At 35.1% G+C, this 19,868-nt stretch overlaps 4 protein-coding genes across 14 annotated transcripts in view; 2 read left to right on the top strand and 2 right to left on the bottom strand.

Annotated features, from left to right (window-relative positions):
* The window catches only part of LOC106121244 (ATP-dependent RNA helicase l(1)G0007), a 9,195-nt gene extending 7,216 nt beyond the window's left edge, over window positions 1-1,979 (top strand). The window contains exons 6-10 of the mRNA XM_013316799.1: window positions 177-353; window positions 488-629; window positions 997-1,157; window positions 1,307-1,547; window positions 1,747-1,979. Coding sequence (XP_013172253.1) covers window positions 177-353; window positions 488-629; window positions 997-1,157; window positions 1,307-1,547; window positions 1,747-1,933 — 908 coding nt within the window. The 3' untranslated portion in view covers window positions 1,934-1,979. The remainder of the gene's footprint in view (window positions 1-176; window positions 354-487; window positions 630-996; window positions 1,158-1,306; window positions 1,548-1,746) is intronic.
* Window positions 1,980-4,191: 2,212 nt separating this feature from the next.
* LOC106121468 (ancient ubiquitous protein 1) lies at window positions 4,192-8,187 on the bottom strand. The gene is made up of 8 exons (XM_013317154.1): window positions 7,982-8,187; window positions 7,716-7,882; window positions 7,345-7,457; window positions 7,176-7,249; window positions 6,604-6,737; window positions 5,560-5,771; window positions 4,807-5,005; window positions 4,192-4,583 (listed from the first exon to the last, which is right to left on the bottom strand). Exons 1-8 carry the CDS (start codon window positions 8,017-8,019, stop codon window positions 4,294-4,296), a joined length of 1,227 nt encoding a protein of 408 aa, XP_013172608.1. The 5' UTR covers window positions 8,020-8,187; the 3' UTR covers window positions 4,192-4,293.
* A 147-nt stretch (window positions 8,188-8,334) lies between these two features.
* LOC106121454 (mucolipin-3) lies at window positions 8,335-10,777 on the top strand. Its single transcript, XM_013317138.1, has one exon. It carries the CDS (start codon window positions 8,566-8,568, stop codon window positions 10,366-10,368), a length of 1,803 nt encoding a protein of 600 aa, XP_013172592.1. The 5' UTR covers window positions 8,335-8,565; the 3' UTR covers window positions 10,369-10,777.
* Window positions 10,778-11,866: 1,089 nt separating this feature from the next.
* Window positions 11,867-19,868, bottom strand: part of nebu (solute carrier family 2 member nebulosa) — a 35,100-nt gene continuing 27,098 nt past the window's right edge. For 4 of the 11 annotated variants that reach the window (XM_013316841.1, XM_013316835.1, XM_013316839.1 and 1 more), the window contains exons 2-3: window positions 14,745-14,853; window positions 11,867-14,556 (exon numbers count right to left, since the gene is read on the bottom strand). In XM_013316841.1, coding sequence (XP_013172295.1) covers window positions 13,190-14,556; window positions 14,745-14,853 — 1,476 coding nt within the window. In that variant the 3' untranslated portion in view covers window positions 11,867-13,189. Of the gene's footprint in view, window positions 14,557-14,744; window positions 14,857-15,487; window positions 15,714-19,123; window positions 19,332-19,868 lie in introns of those variants that run through there. The other 7 variants (XM_013316840.1, XM_013316833.1, XM_013316838.1 and 4 more) reach the window with 4 other exon arrangements.

The following is a 19,868-nucleotide window of genomic DNA, read 5'->3' on the forward strand; positions in this document are numbered from 1 at the left end:
CGCACCCCGCACCACGCACCCCGCACCCCGCACCCCGCACTACACACACCCCTCGCCAACACCCTTTATGGATCCCTCGCCAAGATCATAACCACCAAACCTGCACTACACGCATCCTCTCCCCAACGATAATCTCATAAAAGGCCATCGAAAGGTTTATATAGGTGTACTCATGTAACAGGACACGATCCTGAACTCGATGTACCAGCTGTGGATCCTGGGCGCGCTGGACGGCACGGGAGAGCTGACGCCGCTGGGCCGGCAGATGGCGGAGTTCCCACTCGATCCCCCGCAGTGCCACATGCTCATCGTCAGCGCGGAGATGGGCTGCAGCGCTGAGGTCCTCATCATTGGTGAGAGATAACTGTGTAACCTTCACCCCCAAAACATCTGTACATAAAATAGATACGGGGCTATACTCTGTTTCCTCTTTGGCAATAATGAACTTTAACTTGTAACTTAGAAAGGTTCGTTTTGTTTGTTGCAGTGTCGATGTTGTCGGTGCCGTCAGTGTTCTACCGGCCGCAGGGGCGCGAGGAGGAGGCGGACGCGGCGCGGGAGAAGTTCCAGGTGCCGGAGTCTGACCATCTCACACTGCTGCATCTGTACAACCAGTGGAAGTCCAACAAGTCAGTACACAGTTTGCTACTTTGTATCATCGCTCTACCTTCATGTGAAACTCTCTCCTCTTTGTAGCACATCTTCGTTGTGTACTGTACTGTAGATGCGCAAAATTTTTTCAAATTAATGAAACTGCCTGTTTTAACGTGTTAATTTGACTACAATTTTATATCTTTCTTTGTTTTTATCGATCGGCTCCAACGCCATTCTTCCGCGCGCTCGTCGTCAATTTCTGCACGTGTTTTTGACAGATCACAGAAATAAAATGTTCAGATGTCCTATTCCACTAGTCAATGTATACTTAATCACAGCGGAATATGTTCAGTGGTATACATGTGAGTGAAGAAGCGTATTGATGAGAGTTGTGTTGCGCAGCTACTCGAGCGCGTGGTGCACGCAGCACTTCGTGCACGCGAAGGCGCTGCGCAAAGTGCGCGAAGTGCGCCAGCAGCTGCGCGACATCCTGCAGGCGCAGCGACTGCCGCTCGCCTCCTGCGGCACGCGCTGGGACACCGTGCGCGAGTGCATCTGCTCCGGTATGTGTACACGCACACACACACACACACCTTCGCCAAATGTACTTCTCCTTCTTATCCTATTCTCATGAAAAGGGCGGGATGGGAAAGTAGAGTAAAACTAGACTTCTACACTTGACTCGTCAGTAAGTAGCACATTCCCCCCGCAGCATACTTCCAGCAAGCGGCGCGGCTGAAGGGCATCGGGGAGTACGTGAACTGCCGCACCGGCATGCCCTGCCACCTGCACCCCACCTCCGCGCTGTTCGGTCTGGGCAGCCCCCCTGACTACGTGGTCTACCACGAGCTGACCATGACCTCGCGCGAGTACATGCACTGCGTCACCGCTGTGGACGCGCGCTGGCTCGCACAGCTCGGACCCATGTTCTTCTCCGTCAAGGAGACCGGCAAGTCAGTGTTCTTTTTTTATACAACAGATTCTTTAAAATATCTTGAATGTTTTTAACCGTTCCAGCTAAGTCCTCTAGGTTTATGCTAAGTTATAGTTCATAATAATCAAATATAGATATCCAAACCTGCGATCAAGTTATCGAGTTTTTAAATATTCTTGAAATTTCCATTTCCGTATTTTTAATTGTGTTGTTTGCAGATCAAACCGAGATAAAAAGAAAGAAGCAGCAGTCCACTTGCAGCGGATGGAGGAAGAGATGAAGGAAGCGGAACAGAAGATGGCGGAAGAGAAGAGAAAGAGAGACGAAGAGGTTCCCGTGAAGCAGGAGATAGCGACGCCCGGCCTCAACACGCCGCGCCGCACTCCGCACAGGCTCGGCCTATAGAAATGTTTCTATACATAATAAATTATCACAAATAAATCAACTGCAATAAAGATTTTGTTTTTTTTTAATTGGCGCAGTTCTGGCACACCTCTTTCCATGCTCGGTTTCGAGTATTCTTAACAGTCTTTATGACTTATTAATAATATTTCATTTTAAAGTTAAAAAAAACAGTAATTCTCTACTTCAAGACAGTCATAAACAGTTGTAGTTAAATCCGAAAGTTTGGATAAATGGATGGATGGATGTTGTTTCGTCTCTTCAAAACTTAACTAAATTTGTCATTCCTTTTTCTTATATTAAAGTGAATTTCTATAAATGAAACACATTTATCTAAACAAATATTTAATTCTCAAAATAAAATAACAAACAGAAATAAGGAATACAATTTTGTTAAAAAAAATATATTGATATGTAAAATGTCCAAAGTTATGTTCAATATATTATACAGATGTACACAAATTATATTTTAAATAATCAATTTTTTTTACAAAATATTCATGTGACTTAAATTATTTTTACTTCTTTACACTAAAAAATGAAGGAAGACGTAATCTAAAAGCAAAAAATACTTTGTATATATTTTTAAAAGAAACTTAAAAACAAACCATTAAATGAATACGAAAATAATAATTGAATTTTTTTTAAAAAAAATAATTTAAAATAGACATTTAAAAAAAGTATGCTTTTTTATTTTAAATTTGTTTAAGGAAAATAAAATAAATTTAAAGAAACATATGACTGCGAAATCTCAGCTGCTAATTATTAATTTTGCAATTATGATTGAGGCTTAATAAAGGAGATCTAAGGCTTATATTAAATAGGTATATATTATATCTTATTACTATGTAAATAATAATTATGTTGACGAAACAACTCGTTTAGTTAAAATTTTCATTTTAACATTTTAATAGTTTAAATAACTCGATATAAAGTACAAACATCCTTTATGTGCAAAATAATTGTTTTAAAAACTTTTTTCATCCTTTAGTGGAGGCCGGAGTTAACCCTTAATTCGATGGTGTCCAGTGTGACTAACAACTAATTTAAAAAAAATCTACTGAACCAGTTTAGAGAAAATAACGTAAGTATGACTTTACTATAAAAAAGACAGTTTTTTTGCTACAAAAAATTTCGTCGAATTAAGGATTAAAATTTGGAAAAAAATGTGCTTATTTCCAAACAATATTATGACGTCATAGGTCTAAAGTGTAAAACAGATACTTAAAAAATATTTGTAATTTGATACTCACGAGATCAAAAAAAATACTTACGAGTATTTTTTATGATTTTTCAAGGTCATTTTCGTATTTTTTTTTACAATAACATGAAAATCGTGTTGAAAAAAGTGAATACCTATTTGGCATCTAACGCGCATCACCAGCTTGTGTACAAAAATAAACTCTGCTTACATATGAATAAAGTCGATAATTACAACTACAATAGTGGAACAAATTAACCGTGGATTTCCACTGACAAAACATGTACAAAAAATATTCTTCTCGCTTACATTATTATTGAAAAAACACAGACTGCTTTAGACAGGCGTTTTGTCAATGGAAAGACAAAGTTAAGTTTTTCCCCATACTCCATCGCTATGAAAATCCACCTTAATATTACATGAAAAGGACACGTGATAATTTAGAAATAATTACAAGCTTTATCCTAATTATTTTTATTACTATAATTTTTCAGAACCATAATACAACCTTTAAAATAAACAGTTTCATTTCTCGCTTCAAATTTCTTATAAAGTTGTGTAAAATATGTCACAATACTCTGTTTACTGGGTTTGTCCGAATAATGCTATGCATTTTGAAGTATTTTGAAAAAAAAATGTAGAAAAAAAAAGTCGTCCGAAGAACAAAATTTAATTCTTATACTCGAGAAAACTTTTCCCTGTAAGCGGCTCAAATTGCTTTCATTTTGTTTTGTAATTTTACGATAAATCCAACATTTTTGTTTAAGGAATAACATTTTTGAGTTTCAAACATAATTCTTAACTGAATAAATTCGTCATATTTTCTGTATATTTTTAAATATTGAAAGAAAATATTATAATGAAAATTATTTATCTTATTCATAATATTACAAGTTTTCATAAACGCGACAATTATATTTTTTGTATATTTAGAAATAATAATTACTATAATATTTTTCTTCGTAAAAATAATTTTCATTTAAACATTGTCAGTTTGAGGACGTCTCGTCTCATTCAGCAGATATTTATATCGCAACTAATTCAGAAATCAAAATACAAATAATTTATATCACAATTTTAATTCAAATTCAATGATTACTATCAACTTTCAATATACAAACACAATCCGATGTTATCTATCGTAAAATTACAAGCGACGTGTTCAACAGTTCGCGACATCGAGTCCGTGCTTTTCAATGTATTTCTGCCTGGCTTCAGCGATCATCTGCGCCTTCTTCTCCTGGAAGCTGAGCTGACGCTCCTTGGCGGTCTTGGGGAAGACGCCAGTGGGTGCGGGGATCACGTACTTGGGCGGCTCCCGCGAGGGTCCGGGGCGGGGCTCCGCTGGGGGCGGGGCCTGCGCCTGCGCCTTCGGGGGCGCCGCTTCCGGTGTGTACGGAGTTATGCCCTCCAGGAAGTTCGTTATAGTCACGTCCACGCTTCGTGTTTTAGCTAAAGAGAAAAAATAATTTACCTATTAATTTTAATATACAATGTGAAGAACATGAGTGTCTCTGATTGCAAAATTTATTGCGACACAACAACTGCCGCGTCAGCCGATAAGTAAAAATAATTAATGTCTGACATATATGTCGTAGTCAAATCGTACATTAAGAAAACATAAAATAATTTCCCCATTGAGTCGGTGAAATCAATATGGTACAGTTATACATACCGAGGTCGCGCAGTACATCACGCTCGGGCACAGCGGGCAGCACCTCGCGCACTTTGCGTGCCATACGCACCAGAGACTCCGCCCCGCCCGCACCCCGCGCACCGCCCCGCGCACCACCTCGACCTGCCGCACCTCCACCCCCACCCCCACTCGCACTTGCAACCGGCAGCTCCTCCCATCTGAACTCCGTCGCCGGGATCTACAATGTACAGGAACGTAAATAAACTTAGTCAAATCAGAAAGAACAGATTCAATTACAACCATTTACAAGCTCATGTTTTTCGCATATTGAGAGGGGATGAAAGTGCGCAAATGGGAGAGATCGTACGCCGTACGACAAGGATTTTGTGGCAGTTGACAGGTTCACATTTTGACCAATGAGGGTGCGGCGGCTACACGATTAAATGTTGCCATTTTCATATTTTCGAAATCCCAGAAAAATGTCACTATAATGTTGACATGTAGGTGAATTAATTTGGATTTGTTAATCTAAATAGTAAGGAATTACTACAGCAACGGAGATCATAAGTTGCAAATCAATGGCTTAGAGTCGCATCATGGAAAAATTTCAAAAAAAGTTTGGAAATTTTTGCTCACTGGTAACCCTTAAAACTTGTAAACGTCAAATGTCAAAAACTGCCTATGGCATGACGATCTTATTATTGTTGACGATTATTTAACATAAAGATATAAATAGCTGTGAATAATAAAGATTAATGACACAATGCTATATCTAGTCAGTTCCATATGTACCTGTAGCGCGTCAGCCAGCGCGAGTGCGATGCGGCGGGAGAAGGCGGCGTCGTCGTCAGCGTCGCGGTCGAGCGGCGGCAGCAGGCGCAGCGTGTACACTGTGGCGGGCGCGGTGAGGTACCACAGCGCGTCCTCGCACAGCTGCCGCGCCAGCCCGCCCCCGCCCCCGCCCGCACCCCGCACGCACACCGCGCTCATCGCTCGCTCCACACCTGACCATCACACCAACACATGGACAGGCTATAAACCGTGCTACTTTGTGCCTATTTGATTTTCACCATTTTGTCTTACTTATTACTAATTAATGGGGGCAAAAACTTAAAGCTCAAGTAGATGACTAGCGTCAAGTGTCATCTGTCACGTCATTTTAAAGATATTTTTTTTAAATTACTTATTCTTAATTGTTTTTGTGGAATTTGACAGAAGTGATTTTAATGATTATTAACACAAAGAGCTTTGTTAATAAAGTGTTTTATATTTTTTATCCCTCTCATTATCTTTGACAAAAGAGAGAGAACATTATGTTTTAAATGGAGATTTAAATCTCAGAAATCCACGACTATTAAATGCATTCAAATATAAAATATCTTTTCTCAGTTTGAGTTAATAGCGCTCAAGGTAAACTTGTAAAGGTCAACAATAATATTGCGACACATCTATTTAGACGATTCTAACATTTTCTAACAATAACAAGTTTCTTTTATTTTTATTGAGTCAAGATTAAATTTGTTTATTGAATATCTAACTCTACTTATTTTTTTAATTCTAAAACTATGACGTCACAATACAAGTGACGAGACACGAGTTTATGTACATACTTATGTTACACACCACACAACTTTTTTTTTAAATTATAAGTTGTCAAATGAGCAAGCCGGTACTTAAATTCGCCGAAATGTCGAAGCGACCGTTGATTATAGACATCTTAAATTATGAATATATTGCCTACCTTCATTAGACAGAGGAGATGAACAGAGAAAATTTTCCCTCCTCAACCATTCCCTCATCCATCAATTCCCATTACAATAAAGAAAGAGAACTCACGTATAGCAACTGGTTGCACCCTGTTGCCGATGGGGAAGGGCCAATCTGTGAACTTGAGCAGGGCTTTGCCGTTAGTGGGGCATCCTTCTGGCTGCAGCAGGATGGGCTTACTTGAGCTGTCAGCAAAGTGTTGCCTGCAATTGGTGCATTTTTAGCAGTAATAACAGAAGTAATAATCTTAAAACTAGAATTAAATACTAAATTTTCTGTCTGTAAGTTCTAGTGTTAAACTAGAATTTCCCTGTTCTGGAACTTGCACTGATACATAGTCTCTGTTATATGTAAGTAAATAAGGGATGACATGTATGAATTAGTAATAAGTGAAAGCCAATGTCCTGCATGAACGGACAACCTCCATAAAACAGAAAGGGTTTGAGAGAAACTTCTGTGAGATAAATATATTGGTGCCATAGACTTTGGCTTATTCAGGGTCAACTGTAACACAATTATCATGGCATTGGAGTTCCACAACAACTGATAGCCAGCACTTTATCTGCTTAGCTATATATAAAATAGGTTTTAACACACAATACTCTACTTTGTTCAGTACTAAAACCATTATAAATACTTACTTTCTTATAAATTGTGATGCATTTCGTATACCGAGAGTTGAAGCAAAAAATGGCGGCACTTTCCATTTTCTTAGCTGAAAATCAAATGTACAATTTAAATTACCATAATGGAATAAAAAAACAATAATCTGATATTTAAATTTGATAGACACATTTGTTTATTACTTACGCTAATAGTTCCAAGAACATGTGAAGCCGCTAGAGAATCCAAACAAGACACATAATTGGCCACCAGTACACTGCACCGTGGATCCCTGTTGCCTTTCAATTTTACATAAACACCTGAGAAAATGTGAATTATATTTACATTTTAATTGGTAATTCTTATAGTGTCTTATACTTTTAAATTCTTGAAAGCAAAATTTATCAGAAGACAAGTTTAATGGACATTAATATGTATAATATATGTAAATATGATGTTATATATCAATTTAATGTCAAGTTGTCATGGTAAAAATTTGCTAATATTTTTTAAGCAAAAGAGGCAAGTACATACAATTATTTTAGGAATCTTATTCAATTTAGTTATAATGTCCTTACCAAACGTCCAACAAGCGAGTGTGGACAATATCTGTCGCACACCTGATTTATCAGGTAGAATAATCGCAGCAATCCATAATATCAATCCCAGAATAATTCTTAAACTCATAAAAAGTAGCCCCAAAGGTAAATAGAAGAGAAACTGCAATAGATTATCGCCCGTAAACCTGAAACGGTAAACATACGGTAGTAAACCTCTAAAGAAAACACCTTGCATTGACGATTGAAGTTCGTCTTACTTTCCCCAAAATATAAACTAAACTTACCTTTGTTTATTGAATAGCTTGTCGACTGTTAACGTCATTTTGTATATTTATCGACACAGGCCAGTTATTACAAGATAAAGGAGATATACAATAAACGTATAGAGTTAAAATTTATGAAGACATTACAAATTCTTTCGAAGAAAATTCTTGATCCTGATAATGTAATAATACGACAAACATGGATAACACTTGTCATAGATAACTTGAATCTGTCATGAATTTGCAAACCACAGACAATCGATGCACAGATTATTAAGAAGTTTAATTTGTAAACAAATATTGCTATAAAACAAAATGTGTGATGACATTATTTCACAATTTCATTTCAATTCAACTATGACATATAACTTCAACTTCAATATCTTGTTTTCTTCTGTGCATTCAACTCAATTCCTTTGTGTGGTGAACATTTTACTTAAAAGTTATTATTACTAGTGATGTTTTCTAAATACTTTTAATTGTAAACAATCCGATAAAATTTGGCAGCCAGATAAACTATATTTTTAATATCAAACTAAGTTTTGTGTTTACTTATTATAGTAATCTGGTTTTGTTCAAACGCAATTTTTTTAGAAATACTTATAATGGAGAGAATGGAGTCATTACCAGATGAAAACACTGGTACAGAAGAAGAAAACGAAACACCGGAAAGAAATCAAGGTAATCGCAGAAATGTTCAAGGATATTCTTCATGTCCTACTACTTCCTCCAATCTAAACCAAATGGAAGAAAAAATGCGTCGTAAACTACAGTTTTTCTTTATGAATCCAATCGAAAAATGGCAAGCAAAGCGAAAGTTTCCATACAAATTCATTGTGCAAGTGATCAAGATAATTTTGGTAACTTTCCAACTCTGTCTCTTTGCACATAACAGATATAATCATGTAAATTATACTTGGGACAATCGGATTACATTCTCGCATCTTTTTCTACTTGGTTGGGACTCTACAAGAGAGATAAATGCCTACCCTCCAGGTGCTGGTCCCTTAGCTGTTTATAAAATTGATGAATTTTATAACACATTGGATTATGCATATGCAGGCTATGCTAATCTGTCTAATGCTATTGGCCCATATTCATATAATGATGACAACAACAACATGCCTGACCCTGTCTTCTGCCAATATAATTATAAACAAGGCATCATACATGGATTTAATGAGAGCTATGAATTCAACTCGGAAATCAATGAAACTTGTATAAATTTTACATTACCTAATGGTCAGTTGCTTAAATCCAAACATTACATCAAAGATTCAGGCATGGAAATTAATTTTGCAGCACTAGTAAGAGCTAAGTTAATGTTTTCTCTAAAAACTATAAACTTCAGAGCAGCCGGTCCGATCACCCCACCAGAGTGTGTCAGGTTTGATGTAGAAATAATATTTGATAATGAAGATCATGATGGACAAATGTCTCTGGTCCTCGAAGCGGAACCCTATAAACTGGTCTGCAATGGTGATAAAAACTACATTACGGATAACAAAATCGATCAGATTTTACGTAGTATTCTTAACATACTGGTTATATTAATCTGTTCTGCATCCCTCATGTTATGCAGTAGAGCTATATATCGAGCACAGCTCCTTAAAGAATTAACTGTGCAATTTTTCCGAAGGGCATATAACAAAGAATTAAGTTGGGATGGTCGACTGGAATTCCTTAATATTTGGTATATAATGATTATTGTCAACGATTTACTTATCATTATGGGATCAGCAATAAAAGAACAAATAGAAAGAAACCAATTTACAAATGATCAATGGAATGTGTGTTCTTTATTTTTAGGTTTAGGTAATTTGTTAGTATGGTTTGGAGTACTTAGATACTTAGGCTTCTTTAAAACATATAATGTTGTTATACTAACATTGAAAAAGGCAGCACCGAAAATATTTAGATTTTCTTTCTGTGCTTTGCTCCTTTATGCTGGGTTTATGTTCTGCGGTTGGCTTATACTAGGTCCGTATCACATGAAATTTAGATCCTTAGCTACAACATCAGAGTGCTTGTTTTCTCTTATTAACGGGGATGATATGTTTGCAACTTTCTCGATCATGTCAAAAAAATCACCGATGCTCTGGTGGTTTAGCCGTGTTTACTTATACTCTTTTATAAGTCTTTACATTTATGTTGTTCTCAGTTTATTTATATCTGTTATAATGGATGCATATGATACTATAAAACAATACTACAGCGAAGGTTTTCCGAAGAGTGATTTGCAAACTTTTATTGGTGAACCATGTATTGAGGAAGTGTCTTCAGGGTTGTACAGAACACAAAGTTCTTCTTCGTTGAATGCTATGATGAATTCATTGTTCTGTTGCAATTTTTATAGAAGTGCTTACTCAAAAATAGGTGGTGGAGGTTCAAATTTGAATATATTATAGGCTCCTTTTTATTTTATTGTTATTAAATTATTTTAAGGAAGCCATAAGGTTGTTTTTGGTTAATTATTGTGAGAAATTTCGCACGTTTTGAAGTGAAAAATATTTAAGGAGGCTAAGTCATAAAATGATAGGTCACATAGAATGTTTAATTTTTTAATGTATAAATGTTAATCATGTAAATAAGAAATTTGTAAATGTGTAAATTATGTCCGTTGTAACCAAAGATTGTAAAAACCAGTAACTGTAATTGGATTGTTACGAGATTAATATTTATAATGCTGTGAATGTGCATGTATTTGTGATACAGAAAGGAACAAAATAAATATATGTAGTAAACAATTGCTTTTCATTATTGATTTTGCGTGTAAATGAGGACAGTTACTGAATATAATTGACTCAACTGTTATTTGATATCAAACATGAGGTCATGTGTTCTTTGTCTGCCTACCATATAACTGACATGGTCGTCAACGAGTTAAATAGAGATAACAAATACATTTCATTGTTCGATTTGTTTTATCTGTATTTAATAAAAAAAAATGTATAATACACTTTTACCGTATGATCATTTTTAAACATTACCTAAATTATGAAAGCTGCAGAAAAGCACCTGCCCAATTTACATACTGGGATGCGAAACGTGTGAAGACGTTGTCAAGTTTAGTTTGGTCAAAAATGTATATATCCCGGTCTGTTAAATATCATGTAGTCAAGTAACATAAATACCATATAGAAAGTTAGATAAAATGGTACTTAACAAGAGTTATTAATTAAGAAATTCGATGGTGTCCAGTGTGACTAACAACTAATTAAAAAAATCTACTGAACTAGTTTAGAGAAAATTACGTATGACTTTACTAAAAAAAACAGTTTTTTTTTGCTACAGAAAATTTCGTCGAATTAAGGGTTAACGCCTGCACTATCACCTACGTGAAAACTACCAGGCTTACAGAAATATCTTGTATACAATATACAAAAATAATGGAGTAAAGACGGGATAATTGTTATAGATTACATTACAATGATGCATTAATTGTTTTTATTAATTTATATAATAGAAGAGCGAAGTACAATGACCCAGGTTTTAATTCCCACCACACGACGCTCGAGTCTAAAATTTAAGAGCCCTTCTCTTTTCTTTAAGAACCTTCTATCTCTGTCTATTAGAATGATTCAGGTTGGAGCTGTGCAAGGTGATAAACATATTGTCCATAAGTTTATAACTTATTGTCTCTGATAAAGATGACAGAAGTTATCTTCCGTGTTTACGTATACATAATTACATATTTATTATGATGCATCTCACAGCGCATTTACTACGACAAATAGATTTTATTAGAAATTAGCTGTTCGTTGCAGTTTTACTTTTAAAACTACCAACAGTAAAGTATTTTCAATCAGTCGACTAATCGTGAGCAATGTCCTCCCATAAGCTAAAGTTTGATGAAAATTGTGAAACTATCGACAAATCGTGTGTAAAAAATGAAATAACTATTTTTAAAGTTTCATACATTTATTAAAATCTACAAATAACTGCAAACAATAACAATATTCACATTTGCTTTGCGAGTTTATTACATCTGCTATAAATCATATTAACAAAATAATGTGGCCTGCGCATGTCTCGTTTTATTTTACATACCTTTCGAACTTTATTTGCATTTCTAAAACATACTTTTTTAAGAAAGGTGTTACAACTTTGCAGTTAAGATTCCTTTATTCACAATTTACGTCTCCTCCTAACTTTGTACTAAAATAAAAAGGCCTTTGTCTTAATTCCAAATAAAAACTAATATTTTAAAATTTCAGTGATTGTTTTTGCTTTAGGAGCTTTACAAACAGTGACATTCGCGTAGCGTTGGCAAGCACTAATTTTTGACGTTCATTACGTCAAATTATTATTTACTTACATCATGTTCAGTTTACATAACAATAATCTCATTATTATTGCATCATTAGGATGCGTAGACACTGACTTTAATAGTTAAATACAATGGTATTGTGTCAATTTACATTAAACGAGAAACTTAGATAATTTTGAAAAATTCATGCCCAAATTTAGTGTGCAAACAGCCTAATTCATCTCTACAATATTTGTAATTTGAAATTCGTTGAAACCATTATTGTTATGCACCTAAAATTAAGTTAATACTAATATATTTGAAACGAAAAGAATTTTCGCGCCTTTTTTTACGTCAAATAATTTAAAATCACAAATGTCTATATTTTTAAAAATAAATAACTTGGCATTAAAATATGTTAAAAAATAATTTCAATTGATTTAATACAAATATACAATATCATTATTATGCTAACATTTATGGCATTTTCTATTATCCTGTAAATAAATTCGTTAAAATAATAATAAGTAAATATATAAAAAAGTAATTTTTAAAATCGTATTTACATTATTTCTTTCTGTGATATGATTTCATCGATTACTTACAATCACGGATAAAAACATCTTTATTTTACAAAACATACCCAAATGTCAGAATGTACACACACAATTCTAGCACAAGGGTCATACAAAGCAATATACCATATAAGTCGATATTAAAAATGGATATCAAATCAGCTGCCTTAACATATTTGCTATCATTACAAATTACACTAAAAAATAACCTACCATTTCCTTAATCTAGGTGTCGACAGTGGAATGCAAAATCCAGACAGAGGACAAATCTTTGGTAACGCATAGACAAAAATATTGCTTTTCGTAGCACAATTGTGACACCAAAGAAACAATTAGCCAATCATAGACTAACATTTAGTAAGTCTTTATATAAAAATACTCTTCCATTCAGTCTCTTTGATTGGTTTATTTTTTTGTGGTGTTAGAATTGCTCTGCGTCTGGGGTTCCGCGCCTAACATTATTTGGATCTCGTCTACGCTCTTTCCTTTCGTCTCCGGTATGACGAAGAAGATGAATAGAAAGCCTACGAGCATAATGCCGGCGAACATCCAGAAAACTTGTCCCTGTCCGATCGATTTGTTCAACGAGTTGAAGGTGCTGGTGACCGTGAAACTGAGCAGCCAGTTGAGAGTTCCGGCGGTGGAGCCGACGAAAGCTTTGATATCAATCAAGCAGAGCTCGCCCGCCATCATCCAGGGGATGGGACCGAAGCCCAGAGAGAAAGCGATAATGAACAGGGAAAGAGACAGCAAAGGCAGCCAGGACATTGACTGTACGATCGACGATTCGGGACCGTGGACGCCTTGCATAAAGAAAAATACACCTAGAGCGGTGGAGCAGACACACATGACTAGCGCAGAGAACAGGAGGAGGACTCTTCTGCCCAGTTTATCAACCACCAAACTGGAGACAAAGGTAGCTACTACTTGGATCACGCCAATAATGATAGTGGCAATCGCGCTCGGGATGGCCGCACCGGCGCTAGCAAAGATGGCGGATGTATTGAAGATTACGGCGTTGATACCAGATAGTTGCTGGAACAACATCAATGCGTAGCAGATAAGAATAGCTTTTAGCGCCGTCTTCTTTGTGATAGCGGACAGAAATGACACCGGGTTGTTTTTCGCCTCTTCAGCTTTGTTGATCAGGGTATCCAATTCGGAATCGACGTCGTAATTCCTACCTCGGAGTCTGATAAGAGCGTCTTTCGCTTCATCGTTCCTGCCCTTCACCACTAAAAAGTTAGGACTTTCGGGCATGAAGAAGAATACTATACCAAATATAATAGGAATGATGGTACAAAGAATGTTGAAGACGAATACAGTGGTGTAGCTTCCTACGACGTAAGAGAAGAGAATACCGACTGTGATCATCAACTGGAAGTAGCTGCCGAGAGTGCCGCGGATGGAGTCCTGCGCTATTTCACTGGTGTAAGCAGGGGCGGTTACGCAGAAGGCTCCACCGGCTATACCGGTGATGATTCTTCCAGCCATGAGCATTCCAACGTTAGTCGCGAAGGTAATGAGAAGCCAACCCAATGTGAAAGGAGCAACGAGACACAACATGGTCTTCTTCCGTCCCAGCGCGTCCATGATGAGTCCGATGGGGAAGCAGACAGCTGCGGCGCCGAGGTTGATGAGCGAGGACACCCAGTCGCCCTGGGATTGTGAGACATCGAAATCATAATCGGTGCTGTTGGCTTGCGTGATTTTGAATATGACCGGAGAAGACCAGCCGAGCATAGACCCGGCAGCCAATGCGCCCAGAGTGGCTGAAAACATAACAAAATGAGTTTTATTTATGGTTTAATTTCATAAAGACGTATGGGTGATTTATTTCATGCTTAGGGTACAATGAGAAACAAGTGAAATTACTTATAGATGAGGAGGACATAATGAAGTGTCATCATTGTGCAACAGACAATTTGCATAACCTGTAATAGTATGTCATGATAGTTACCCGTCAAAGCTGCGATGTACTGGGGCAGCTTGCGGCCTCCCTCTCCGCGTGGCTCCACCAGCGCCGCCTGCGACACTCCGATCTCTGCCATGCCGTTGTTTGCTTGTGTCTGCTGGAATGAGGAAAATAAATCAATTAGTTACTAAATAATAAAAAACTAAACATGTTACGAATGCAACACATCTTAGTGAAAGCCTATAGTGTAATCAGTCTCTAGATGTTAAAAATATAAAAAAAAACATGAGTAAAGCTTCTTTACATTGAATTCTATACACATGAACATGATATACATATACATGAAATAATTTATTTAAATACTTTTATTGTTTCAATAAAAACACATAACTATAAACAAGTTAACGAGTTACAGGTTATAGGCGAAGTTTATTAAATTTTACCAGTAGTATTTGTTTGAGTTAATTTACAATTATAAACATGTTTACTATTATTCCATATTTACCAAGAGTAACCACCGTTGGGTTTACTAGTTATACTTTGTAACCATACTATTTTGGAATAAAAACTTTGTGCTAAACCTTTTTTTGAAAATACCTAATATGGTAATTAGGAACAATGAGATCACTTATAAAAAAAATATGGTAATCATTATAATGTTTGTTTGTATACTGTGAAAAATACCGTTATAGTTAACAAACAGACCTATCTTTTCTGCCTTTTAGAACAAATATGTTTTCAAAACGAAATGAAATTGACACCAATATAATAGGTTTACAGATGTTTACCTCATTTTGGGTTCTGCTAGGACCGGCCTCACCAAGTAATGGTTCAGTTTCAGGGTTACGACGCTTACGGAAACAGCCAAATAGTTTTACACGCATTTTATATGTATAATTTTATTGTAAAGAAAACACTACACATTATTTACATAAATCAAATCGACGTTTACTTTGTTTGCCAAAACATTTCGCAGCTGACTTGCTATATTGATAAATTGATAGTGACGTCAACTTGACGTAGCATGAACAAACGTCATACGTCAGTTCAGTATCATTGCCATAAAGAATAATATTATTACTTTGTTTACAGCAAACTTTGAGTTTGTTTTAAGACCTTGTTATTATTTTTATTTAATATTATTAGTATGTATAAACTCATCATATAAGATAAAATACTAAAATAAATATTTGAGGCAAAAGTTTGTTACGCCTGCCAAAAGAAAATAGCAATTACCAGAAGTTGTGGTGATAAGTAATGCAGTTACATTTTAATCCTGTATATACTAGTAAGCTATAAGGATGTAGAGAAGCATTATGGGTATGTCTAGATCGCGCCAAACAGAAATTTGTTTTTTCTGCTTTCTTTGTGGGTCAAATTAATGTTAGGCAAAAAATTGTAATGACACGTTCCGTTCCGTTCCTCGTAAATAGCGCACTGAATTTGAGAATTTAATGTTTTGTGCATTTGAAATTCCTGTCACGCGATATGGTAATTATTTTGTCCTTGACTTTGACAGTTGAAAAATAACGAAGCAATGGCCAGCAGTCAGCACTCGGCAGCGCTTCATTTGAATAAAGACAAAATGAGTAAATACTTGGCTTGTTATTAAAATAACAAAAGACGATACTGTTTCAACATTCAATAATAATTATACAAAACTCTGTATTGAATGTCGATACCATTGAAAGTGGTTTATGTTACCAAGAAAAATTAAATACAGGGGATTTTGGAGTATTGTTAATATTTATACGTACCAATAAACAAATGTTTTATTGGGGGCGGTACAACTAAAGTTTATTGCTCATTATCGTCAATAGCATTATGGTTATGGCTCGTATTACGATTTATCTATCTATAACAATGTAGTGTAAATATTTTATTATTATGATCAGATATGGCTGCCGATGAGAACTGCCTGTGCCTTGTTATGCATGATAATAGCAACATCTTTGTTTTAATGGTTCATTTGTTTTTTTTTAATGTGAACATAAATGTTCACTTACACGCGTCACAGCGAACGATTTGCACAAGCCATTGTTAATTTCATGTTTTGTCGCAGAATAATATAATAACTGTCTCGGGAATATTTTATATTTAATACGACAACATAAGATTTGTGATTTACGAGTAACTCACGTTAGGAGATGTACATTATATTATAAACTGTCTTTCAACGGAAGTAAGGAATTACGATTGCTTATTAAACGACCCAGGAATTAAGATAACGATTTGTTATTATCATTATTTTTAATCTTTGAAGGTTTAAAGAAACTAAAACAACACAACGATAATATTTTTTGAAGCAAGTATGAAGTACTACATACACTTGAACATGCGGTACATAGACATAAGGAATATGAGGCCAGAAACAGTATAAAATCTTCTTAAATTGAAATCTTCGTTGAACATAGTTAAAAACATGAAATCTCGGTTCACTATCCCCGGGTGACATAGGCTATATTTATTATTAGATTTTTAAATGTATATTATTTAAAGGTTTTAAATAATTAAGTAGTAAATACACCGCATTCCGTTAGTCTGCGGAGATTTTAAAAGACATCCCGAGTCGAATCTTAATGCCCCAAAGAAGTTGTCTATGCGCGACCATTACTTACCGTTAGGGCAAATGTTGCCCGTTCGATCTTCTTTATTTATGGTTCCACAACCGGACGAGAAAGGCGGATGTTCGTTTATAAAACTATAAATCTAGACTTTTGTAAAGAATGCAATATTAATTTATACAACCTAGATTTCTGGTCTTGGTGGATAACATAGATAGATAGGGAATGTAGGTTTCCTTAAAATGGTGCCTTAAAAGTATTATGAAACCGGTAAAATTTAGCATTTTTTATTTTATTTTATCATAGATTATTTGCAATGAATTGGTCCGATATACAATTGATAAAATTAAAAAGTTAATCTTATCATTTGAAGAGACAAGGCATTTGCTGAATACAAAGTCATTTTACTTGTCGATTCGCGAATTAGTAAAAAATACTGAGTAACTAATACATTTAATATGTTATGTATGAACGAACAGAAAAATAACATTAACCAAACTATCAGTGTATTACGTAGAACGGAAAATTCGGAATTCATTTTGTTTTTTTTTTATCAACAGATAGGTAAATTAATTTAAAAGTTCATACCAGTAATATTAAATCGCAAAGTATAAAATCTATAACGTAGTAATGTCATTATCATTATATTTGCAAATTATCGAATTAAGATATAACACCTCTTTGCTTTTCTGGTCTTTATGAAATTTTTATAACTCTAAAGCGATTTTTATGAAGTAAAATTATGCAAATAATTAAAGACCTTGATATACATTTTATAATCCTTGACATATATTAAAATAAGCGTATTTGTCGATTAACCTTTAATTATCTACGCGATAAAAATTTCAGTACTTACTATATTATTTTTAATTATAACTGTCAATAAGTAAAAAAAAATAAATCGCCTGACGTAAAGAGTAATTACGTAGTCGTTCAGATATTTTACGATAAAACATGTTACTGATTTCACAGAACCAGCCGAGCCCCCCGACTTAATTGCGCGGCAAAAAGTTGTTTCTGATGCATCGCAACGACGCCATTGCATTCCGACCGCCAACCGAGAATCTTCGAGAGATTGTTCATATATTAAGATATACTAGGTTAATATTAAGTTTAGAATTTCGAATAAAAAAACCGATTCGCTCAAAATTTCTTGACAAGCTTCTGTGCACGCAAACCACATATTCCCGCTATTTTTTTTAAGTACATACTTATTTTTTTTCAGGGAATTGGCATCCGTACTTGTACCAATCTATCAATAAATTGGTTTAGAAAAATATTTGTTTTATCTTGCAAAGGCTGTAGCTGGCATATATTACTGTATATGGTTAGTACGATCAAGTTTCCAGAAAAAATAACCTTAATGATACTATGCCCCCAAGCGAGTACATGATCAAAATGCTTACACACTTTACTTACGAAAATTAAAAAAAAAAAACTTGTAAAACACAATTATCCAATGGTACAATTTTGACAGTCTGTCAGAATACGTTTCCACTGGAAACGTCCATAAAATAGGTAATTATTATCTCAGTATTCTCAGAAAGAATTTGACAGATAATAAAATATTTTATACGAATGATTCGCTAGAAAATCGCGCTCATAAGTTCCTTTTTGCAACATTTCTGCGAAAGTGAGTAAAAGGATCTCTCATCTCTAGTTCTGATGAATCTATTTCCTTTGTATAGCTTTAATAAACTATATTATTGGTAACATAATTAACACTGTTTACCCTAAATGAATGGGGAAAGATCGATCTGGAGGAAGAGAACCTGGTGCTCTGACCCCATATAAGTTAGATAAGGACAGGGAGATGATATTGAGTCACTATTAATGAGATATTTATATGTTTATAATTACCGGTACAGAAAGCATAACATTTGATACGATGGCTGTTGTAATCACTTGCGCGGGAAATATCGGCAACGCGCCGAGCGTTAGAAAACTGGACGTAGCACTTGAACCGAACATGTTGGCGAACTTGTTCGCTTTTATATAATGTGTTGTATGAACAAAATACTGAGATTTTGAGTGTAATCTTTACACAATACTTTGGTTATTTGTACAATATTCAGTTTGTTGGAGTGCATCTCAAGTTTTAAGATAGGCAAGCGATAATATTTTCATATATTGACAGTATAATACTGATATGATTACGAAAATACATTTGGTGAGACAAAGATATGTCAAGATAATAATGTTTTTGACCCATGTCTCAAGTCAAACACTGGAGTATTTTATACTATTACTATCCATAAATCTATTACTCGACAATGAGTACATTCAGTACTACCAATTCTGCTGAATTTGACGAAAAAAAAACTTACCATGGAACCTATTAAAACTGTCAATAGGTCAGCTTTTTTCTTTATACTTTTCAGTCGTCTTACTAATATTATAAATGCGAAAGTTTGGATGGATGTTTATAGAATGTAACTGCATGGATCTTGATAAAATTTGGCATATTTGTAGAACATAACCGGAAAGGAAAGAAAAACAGGCTACTAGTTAAATTTATATTATAATTTCGCGCTCATGGAGTTCGGACGACTGATAATTTTATTATATGTAAGAAGATTGTAGATATTGTATTATGAGCAGAGAA

This window comes from Papilio xuthus, unplaced genomic scaffold (assembly GCF_000836235.2).
Source record: "Papilio xuthus unplaced genomic scaffold, Pxut_1.1 DF826945.1, whole genome shotgun sequence".
NCBI lineage: Eukaryota > Metazoa > Arthropoda > Insecta > Lepidoptera > Papilionidae > Papilio > Papilio xuthus.